The following is an 11,023-nucleotide window of genomic DNA, read 5'->3' on the forward strand; positions in this document are numbered from 1 at the left end:
AAATAGTTTAAATATAAAATTTTGAATTGTGATTTCAAAGATGTTTTTTAACTTTAAATTATTGTAAAAATAATAATTTTTGGATTAATTTTATATTTTAAAAGTTTATTATTAATATATTTAACATTATGTATAAATTATTATATATTTACATATGTTATAGAATGATTAATTATTGATTATAATTCAATAAAGTTTAATTTATTTTTATTAGTTGATAATTTAACATTATCATTTATTATAATTGTGACTTTAATTTCTTCATTAATTATGTTTTATTCAATTAAATATATAAATTTAGATGAAATTGAATTAAAACGATTTTATTATTTATTAATGATATTTATTTATTCTATATATTTTATAATTCTTAGTCCTTGTATTTTAACAGTTATTATTGGTTGAGATGGATTAGGATTAATTTCATTTTGTTTAATTATTTATTATCAAAATATAAAATCATTTGTAGCTGGTATGTTAACTATAATTTTAAATCGAATTGGAGATGCTAGTTTATTATTAATAATAGCTATAATATGTTCTTGTGGAAGTTGAAATTTGTTTTTATATGATATGAATTTTTCAATAATATTTTTTATTATTATAATAGCATTTACAAAAAGAGCTCAAATACCTTTTTCTAATTGATTACCAGCAGCAATGATAGCTCCAACTCCAGTATCTTCATTAGTTCATTCTTCAACATTAGTAACAGCTGGTGTTTACATTTTAATTCGATTTGAAAAATATATTGATGAAAATTTTAAAATAAATATAATATTAGTTTCAAGATTTACTATATTAATATCAGGTCTTATTGCAAATTATGAAATTGATTTAAAAAAAATTGTTGCATTATCAACATTAAGTCAATTAGGTTTTATAATAAGAGTTTTATTTATAGGATTTAGTGAATTAGCTTTTTTTCATTTATATATTCATGCATTATTTAAGTCATTAATATTTATATGTGTTGGTAATTTTATTCATAATAATGAATCAGATCAAGATATTCGAGATTATAGAAATTTAAATATATTATATCCAGTAAAATCTACAATTTTATTATTTACATTATTTAGATTAATGGGATTTCCTTTTTTATTGGGATTTTATTCAAAAGATATAATTATAGAACATATTTATGATAATAAATTAATTACGTTTAATTTATTTATTTTATTAGTTGGAACAATTTTAACAGTATCTTATGCATTTCGTATAATTTTAATGATTTTATTTCATCAAGAAATAAATATAAGGTATATTAAAATACATAATGATTTTTTTATAAATATTATTATATTTACATTATTTGTAACTTCATTAGTATATGCAAAATTTTATTGATCAATTATATATTCATTTTATAATTTAACTTTAAGTTATAATATAAAATTATTGTTATCTAAATTATTTATTTTAGGAATATTTATTGGATTTTTAAGTTATAAAAATTTATTATTTTTTTCAATGTATGTATTATCTTTTAAAAATATAATATATGTAGATAAATTTTTTAAAATTTTATATTTATATGTATTTATAGTAATTGAAGAATATGAATCAATTATTGAAAAAAAAATTATTCCTTTTATTATACATGAATTATTAAATATATTTAGCAATTTAATTAAATTTCGTATTGAAAATTATAATTTTATTGATTTAATAATAAATAATATTATATTTATTATTATTATTTTTTTTATATTATTTAATTATTTAAATAGCTTATATAAAGTGTAATATTGAAAATATTAAGAAAATTTTTTAATTTTTAAATATTTATAAGTTAATAAATAACTATTTATATATTGAAAATATATTGTTTTATATTAAACTATATAAATAGAAATAATGATTAATTTATTAATCAATAATTGAATTAGAAGTTCAATTTAATTTATTTCATTAATTGGAAAATTACTCTCAATGTATTTATTAACAATAAATTGCCTCTATTTGGCTTCAATTAATAAATTATATATAACTAATAGTTTAGTTAATTTTTAAGTCGAAATTAAATGTAATATTTACTTATATATATATATATTAGTATAATCATTTAATAAAATTAAAAAATCATTCAGTAAATAATGTTAAAATTAATGATATAATAAAAGTAATTATTGTTAATAATAAAATTATTGAATTTATATTGATTAAATGAAAAATTAATGGAAGTAATATAATAATTTCAACATCAAAAATTAAGAATATTAAAGTAATTATAAAAAATGGTAATGAAAAAGGAAGATTAGGTTTAGATAATGGTGAATATCCACATTCATATGGTAAATTTTTTTCATAATTATTTTTTTTTATTATTGAAATAAATATATTTGTTATATAAATAATTATAGGAATTAAATTTACAATTATTAATAAAGTTAAATAAAAATATATTATATATATTAAATTATTTAAATTTTTTAATTGGAAATTAAATGTAATATTTATACTATATATATATGTATATTGAATTATCATATTAATCAATATAAAAATAAATATAAAAATAATCAAATAACATCTACAAAATGTCAATATCATAATGCTGCTTCAAAATGAAAATGATGAATATTAGAAAAATGATTTTTTTTAAATCGTATATATATTGTTAAAATTATTATAATACCAATAATTACATGTAATCCATGAAATCCAGTTATTATAAAAAAAATAGATCCAAAAATTCTATCATTAAAACAAAATATAGATTCATTATATTCAATGTATTGTAATACAATAAAATATATTCCTAAAATTAATGTATATTTTAGTCTTTTATTAAAATTAACATAATTTATATTTAATAAAGAGTGATGACCTCATGTAATTGTAAATCCTGATGAAACTAAAATTACTGAATTTAATAATGGAATATCATAAGGATTAAATATTTCAATTATTATTGGAGGTCAGGTTATTCCAATTTCAATATTTGGTGAAATTGATGAGTGAAAAAATGTTCAAAAAAATGAAATAAAAAAAAATAATTCTGAAATAATAAATAAAATTATTCTAAATTTAAGAAATTTTATTACTATAATTGTATGTATTCCTTGAAATGTTCTTTCTCGGATTACATCTCGTCATCATTGATATATTGTAATAATTATATTTAATAAATTAATATATAATAAATAATCATTATTTAAATATAAATAAATAATAATTCTAATTATTAAATTTATTAAATTAAATGATATAATTAATGGTCAAGGTCTTAAAGTAACTATATGATAAGGGTGATTATGTGTTTTCATAATGATATAATATACCAATTAAAAATTTATGTAAATTATATTAATTATAGAATTTAAATCTATTAAATAAAATTAAAGAATATGATTATATAAATGATTAATTTTAATTATTTATATTTACTTGAAATTAATAATTTAATTAATCATTTATTTTTAATTGAATAATATATGAGAATCATAAATAATAAAGTACCTAGAGTAAAAAAAATCATTGGATGATTTAAAAATAAAATAAGAAGTTTATTGATTATTCGGTTATAAATTTTATAAATCTCAACTTTAATATTAATATAAATTAAGAATAAAACCGTTTTTAATAATTTGAATAATTTTTTTAATATGTCGTTTTTCATTTTAAATTTATTTAATTTCTGAAAAATATAGAATTAATAAAATAGAATATACATAGGCTTGGATTATTGCTATTGAAATTTCAAGAATAAATAATAAATTTTGAGTTAAAATTGTAATTAATATTAAAATTAAATTTTTATACTCAATATTATTAATTGATATTGAAGATCCAATTAAAGTTAATAATAAATGGCCTGCAATTAGATTAGCTGTAAGACGAATTGATAATGTTCAAGGACGAATAATATTTCTAATTAATTCAATATAAACTATAAAATTTATTAATATAAATGGAGTATTTAATGGTACAAGATGACTTAATGATTTTTTTGTTAAATTAATTCAATTAAAGATTAATATTGAAATTCATATTGAAAATCTTATAATTAAATTAAATGATATATGTCTGGTAATAGTAAAAATATAAGGTATTAATCTTAAAAAATTTATTATTATAATTATTAATATTAATCTAATAAATATTAAAATATTAGATTGATATTTTTTTGATGAGATTAATATAAATTCTTTATATAATAAAGATAAAAAATTAATTCATATTATATTTAATCGTGATGGAATTAATCAATATGAATGAGGAATTAATATTAAATATATGAAAATAACAATTCAATTAAGTATTAAATTTTGGTTAATTGCAGGATCAAATCTTTCAAATAAATTTATCAATATCATTTTCAATAAGTTTTTATTTTATATAAATCTTTATTAAATTTTAATTTTAATGGAATTGAATTTAAAATAAATATAATTAAAATAAAATTAAATTTACATAATAATGAAATATATAATCATTTAATTGGTCTTATTTGTGGTATAATATTATTAGAAAATCAAATTAATTATAAATTATATTAACTAATAATTAATCATTAGAAGTATTTATAATTTACTATTTTTGATTTAAAAAATCAATTCTTTAATTTCAGACATCTAATGAATATATTAAAATAATAATTTTATTAATTTTAGTTTGACAAACTAATGTTATAAATTAACTAATTTTAAAATTTAATTAAAATGATTTAATTCAATTTATAAATAATTCATAAGATGTTCTTTCAATAACAATAGGTATAAATCTATGATTTATACCACAAATTTCTGAACATTGACCAAAATAAATTCCAGGACGAATACAAAAAAGATTAAATTGATTAATTCGTCCTGGAATTGCATCAATTTTAATTCCTAGTGAAGGAATTACTCATGAATGAATTACATCAGTTGATGAAATAATTAATCGAATTGCAATTTTTATAGGAATAATTATTCGATTATCAACATCTAATAATCGAAATAAATTTAAATTATTATTGTTAATTATATATGAATCAAATTCAATGTTAATAAAATCAGAATATTCATATGATCAATATCATTGATGACCAATTGATTTAATTGAAAAAATTGGATTTAAAATTTCATCAATATAATATAAAATTTTTAATGAAGGAAAACAAATAAATAATAAAATTAATATAGGAATAATTGTTCAAATAATTTCAATAGTATGATTTTTTAATAAAAATCGATTTAAAAATCAGTTATTAAATAAATTAATTAAAATTATTATAATTAATATTATAATTATAATTATAATTATTATTACTAAATTATGAAATGAAATTAAATTATCAGAGTAAGGTGAGTTAGAATTTTGAAAAAAATATATTTGTCAAGTTGCAATTTTTAATAAATGTTTATAAACAATATATATAGATCTTAAATCTAGCGCACTTATCTGCCATATTAAAATTCTGAAAAAAAAGTTTTTATTTTTCTTTTAATAATAATAGGAGTTTCAACAAAAGAATGATTTAATGGAGGGTAAGTCATTAATCATTCTAATGATGATTGTCTATACTTAAATATAATTATACGTTTTACAATTATTCTTTCTATAATAATAAAAATCATTATAATCAATCTATTAGTTGATATAATTGATCCTAATGATGAAATTGAATTTCAAAAAAAATAAGCATCAGGATAATCAGAATAACGTCGTGGTATTCCCATTAATCCTAAAAAATGTTGAGGAAAAAATGTTATATTTACTCCAACAAATATAAAAATAAATTGAATTTTTAATCAATTATTATTTAATATAAGTCCATAAATTAAAGGATATCAGTGAATAAATCTTGAAATAATTGCAAATACGGCACCTATAGATAATACATAATGAAAATGTCCAACAACATAATAAGTATCATGTAAAATAATATCAATTGATGAATTTGATAATATATAATACCAGTTAATCCTCCAATAGTAAATAAAATTACAAAACCTAATGATCAAATAATTGAATTATTATAAGAATTTATTTTACATCCATGATAAGTAGCAAGTCATCTAAAAACTTTAATTCCTGTAGGTACAGCAATAATTATAGTAGCAGAAGTAAAATAAGCTCGAGTATCAACATCTAATCCTACTGTAAATATATGATGAGCTCATACAATAAATCCTAAAAATCCAATTCCTAATATTGCGTAAATTATTCCTAAATTTCCAAATACTTCTTTTTTTCCACTTTCATTTATAATAATATGAGAAATTAATCCAAATCCTGGTAAAATTAAAATATAAACTTCTGGATGACCAAAAAATCAAAATAAATGTTGAAATAAAATTGGATCACCACCTCCTATTGGATCAAAAAATGATGTATTAAAATTTCGATCGAATAGTAATATTGTAATAGCACCAGCTAATACTGGTAAAGATAATAATAATAAAATTGCAGTAATAAATACAGCTCATGAAAATAAATTAATTATGTCATAATTTATTGCAATATTTTTTATTATTATAATAGTTACTATAAAATTTATTGCTCCTATAATAGATGAAATACCTGAAATATGTAATGAAAAAATTATAATATCAACTGAAGGGGAAGAATGATATAAATAAGAAGATAAAGGAGGGTAAATTGTTCATCCTGTTCCTGGTCTTATATTAAATAAATTTCTAGAAATTAATATAATTAATGAAGGAGGTAATAATCAAAATCTAATATTATTTATTCGAGGAAATGCTATATCAGGTAAACCAAGTATTAAAGGAATTAATCAATTTCCAAATCCTCCAATTATAAATGGTATTACTATAAAAAAAATCATTAAAAATGCATGAGCTGTAATTAATGAATTATAAATTTGATCATTATTAATTCAATTTCCAGGAATACTTAATTCTATTCGAATTATAAATCTTATAGATGTTCCAATTATTCCTGATCATAAAGCTAATATAATATATAATATACCAATATACTTATGATTTGTTGACATAAATCATTTTTTTATTAAGATTTATACTTTTAAAATTTTAAATATATTTTTAATTTTGAAGATTAATAGTTTAAGATAATTAACTTAAAATCTTCAAAAGTATAAAATTCAATTATTAGTATTATGTCTGAAAAAGAAATAAATTGTAAATTTATTCATAAAGATTTTAAATTCTTTTAATACTATAAATTTTTATATTTAATTATTAAAGTTTTTAAAAACATTAAATTGCAAATTTAAAGATATAAATTATATTTATTAATAATTAATAAATATAAAATATTATAAATATTGTTATATTTATGGAAATAAATATATATATGTATATATATTTAATTTTAATTTGTTTAATATATAAATTATAATAATATTTAAAATTTGGTAATGAATTTTCTAAAATCATTAAATAATTTCAAATTATAATAATTCTAGATATTATTATAATTATAAAAAATCATGAAGAATAAATAAATAAATTTGTTAATTCAAATATAAATATTCATTTTATAATAAATGATATAAATGGGGGTAATATTCTATAAATTAAAAATATTATTGTTAAAATATTAATGTTTTTATAATTATTAAATATAATTAAATCTATTTTTTTATTTAAATTAAATTTATTTATTAATAAACATAAAAAATAAAATATAAAAGAATAGAAAATAATATAATATATAAAAATTGACTTGTTTAAATATAATAATATAATAATAAATGAAGTTTGATTAATTGATGAACATGCAATAATTTTTTTTAATGATTTAAAGTTATTAGCAAAAATTGAAATTATAATTCTATTTAATATTAATAATAAAATTATAGATTGATTTAATTGAATAAAATTAATTATAAAATATATTGGTATAAATTTTATAACTGTTGATATAATAAAAATATCTTCTCATATAATATAATTATAAATATAAATTATTCAATATCTAAAAGGAAATATTCCTATTTTTATTATTATAATAATTTGAAAAATAATATTTAAATAATAATTATAATTAAACATAGAATAAATTTGACATAAATTTATTATTAATAATAAAATTATAATTATTCTTGTTAAAGTTGATAATGAATAATATAAAATTCTTGGTATTTTATTTAAATTATAATTTATTAAATAAATTATAATAATTGTAGAAATTTCTAATAATATTCATTGAATTAAAATATTATTAGTTACAAATATTAAAAATGATAAACAAATAGTTAATATAAATATATAAATATTACTAAATAGTATAAATTTTTTCATTTTATATACTTAAGTGTAATTGCACATAAAATTTTGAATTTTATAGAATTAATAAAATTAATAAGTATAAATTTTTATATTCAACTATTTATATAAATTTAGGGATATTTATATAAATAATATAAAAAAAAATAATAAATATTATATATAAATGATTATTAGATTTGATAGATAATAGTAATTATAATTACATTTTTATTCTATCAAAATAAACCTTTTAATCAGGCATATTATCTTAAATATATAAAAGATTATTATCTATATTTAGGGTATGAGCCTAAAAGCTTAAATTTAGCTTATTTATATAGATAACTTATTTAGTAAGAACTATTAAATGCAATTTAATTATTATATTTAATTTTAACTATTATCCATATAAATTTAGAGATATTTATATGAACGTTATTTATATTATTTAATGATTTTTTTATGTTTATTAAAATATTAGTATAAATTTTTATATTCAACTATTTATATAAATTTAGGGATATTTATATGAACGTTATTTATATTATTTAATGATTTTTTTATATATATTAAAATATTAGTATAAATTTTTATATTCAACTATTTATATAAATTTAGGGATATTTATATGAACGTTATTTATATTATTTAATGATTTTTTTATGTTTATTAAAATATTAGTATAAATTTTTATATTCAACTATTTATATAAATTTAGGGATATTTATATGAACGTTATTTATATTATTTAATGATTTTTTTATGTTTATTAAAATATTAGTATAAATTTTTATATTCAACTATTTATATAAATTTAGGGATATTTATATGAACGTTATTTATATTATTTAATGATTTTTTTATGTTTATTAAAATATTAGTATAAATTTTTATATTCAACTATTTATATAAATTTAGGGATATTTATATGAACGTTATTTATATTATTTAATGATTTTTTTATGTTTATTAAAATATTAGTATAAATTTTTATATTCAACTATTTATATAAATTTAGGGATATTTATATGAACGTTATTTATATTATTTAATGATTTTTTTATATATATTAAAATATTAGTATAAATTTTTATATTCAACTATTTATATAAATTTAGGGATATTTATATGAACGTTATTTATATTATTTAATGATTTTTTTATATATGTTAAAATATTAGTATAAATTTTTATATTCAACTATTTATATAAATTTAGGGATATTTATATGAACGTTATTTATATTATTTAATGATTTTTTTATGTTTATTAAAATATTAGTATAAATTTTTATATTCAACTATTTATATAAATTTAGGGATATTTATATGAACGTTATTTATATTATTTAATGATTTTTTTATGTTTATTAAAATATTAGTATAAATTTTTATATTCAACTATTCAATTATATTTAATTGAATATTTCATATAATTTTATTATTTTTTTTATATTATTTAATGATTTTTTTATATTTATTAAAATATTAGTATAAATTTTTATATTCAACTATTTATATAAATTTAGGGATATTTATATGAACGTTATTTATATTATTTAATGATTTTTTTATATATGTTAAAATATTAGTATAAATTTTTATATTCAACTATTTATATAAATTTAGGGATATTTATATGAACGTTATTTATATTATTTAATGATTTTTTTATGTTTATTAAAATATTAGTATAAATTTTTATATTCAACTATTTATATAAATTTAGGGATATTTATATGAACGTTATTTATATTATTTAATGATTTTTTTATGTTTATTAAAATATTAGTATAAATTTTTATATTCAACTATTCAATTATATTTAATTGAATATTTCATATAATTTTATTATTTTTTTTATATTATTTAATGATTTTTTTATATTTATTAAAATATTAGTATAAATTTTTATATTCAACTATTTATATAAATTTAGGGATATTTATATGAACGTTATTTATATTATTTAATGATTTTTTTATATATGTTAAAATATTAGTATAAATTTTTATATTCAACTATTTATATAAATTTAGGGATATTTATATGAACGTTATTTATATTATTTAATGATTTTTTTATATTTATTAAAATATTAGTATAAATTTTTATATTCAACTATTTATATAAATTTAGGGATATTTATATGAACGTTATTTATATTATTTAATGATTTTTTTATGTTTGTTAAAATATTAGTATAAATTTTTATATTCAACTATTTATATAAATTTAGGGATATTTATATGAACGTTATTTATATTATTTAATGATTTTTTTATGTTTATTAAAATATTAGTATAAATTTTTATATTCAACTATTTATATAAATTTAGGGATATTTATATGAACGTTATTTATATTATTTAATGATTTTTTTTATATATGTTAAAATATTAGTATAAATTTTTATATTCAACTATTTATATAAATTTAGGGATATTTATATGAACGTTATTTATATTATTTAATGATTTTTTTATATATGTTAAAATATTAGTATAAATTTTTATATTCAACTATTTATATAAATTTAGGGATATTTATATGAACGTTATTTATATTATTTAATGATTTTTTTATATATGTTAAAATATTAGTATAAATTTTTATATTCAACTATTTATATAAATTTAATATTTTAAATATTTAAATAATAATTATAATTAAATATCAATTAATTAATTAATTAATAATATTAATTAATGTTAATTCATCCCCTCAATATATTGTTAAAATTATTGATCAATAAAATCATATTAAATTATATTTAATTGTTTTAAAAATTATTAAAAATGTTTAAAAAATCATTAAAAATGTTTAAAAAATCAT

At 14.4% G+C, this 11,023-nt stretch overlaps 3 protein-coding genes across 3 annotated transcripts; 1 reads left to right on the forward strand and 2 right to left on the reverse strand.

The window, feature by feature from the left end:
• The first annotated feature begins 277 nt into the window (after window positions 1-277).
• Window positions 278-1,724, forward strand: LOC143432537 (NADH-ubiquinone oxidoreductase chain 5-like). Its single transcript, XM_076909202.1, is given in 1 exon segment — window positions 278-1,724. A coding segment is annotated over 1 exon segment (876 nt). The 5' UTR covers window positions 278-474; the 3' UTR covers window positions 1,351-1,724.
• Window positions 1,725-2,486: 762 nt separating this feature from the next.
• Window positions 2,487-3,272, reverse strand: LOC143432539 (cytochrome c oxidase subunit 3-like). Its single transcript, XM_076909203.1, is given in 1 exon segment — window positions 2,487-3,272. A coding segment is annotated over 1 exon segment (774 nt). The 3' UTR covers window positions 2,487-2,498.
• Window positions 3,273-4,671: 1,399 nt separating this feature from the next.
• Window positions 4,672-5,486, reverse strand: LOC143432540 (cytochrome c oxidase subunit 2-like). Its single transcript, XM_076909204.1, is given in 2 exon segments — window positions 4,672-5,391; window positions 5,457-5,486. Coding segments are annotated over 2 exon segments (744 nt in total). The 3' UTR covers window positions 4,672-4,677.
• Between the last annotated feature and the right edge of the window lie 5,537 nt (window positions 5,487-11,023).

The sequence above is a fragment of the Xylocopa sonorina genome, unplaced genomic scaffold (genome assembly GCF_050948175.1).
Source record: "Xylocopa sonorina isolate GNS202 unplaced genomic scaffold, iyXylSono1_principal scaffold0940, whole genome shotgun sequence".
In the NCBI taxonomy this organism is placed as follows: Eukaryota; Metazoa; Arthropoda; class Insecta; order Hymenoptera; family Apidae; genus Xylocopa; species Xylocopa sonorina.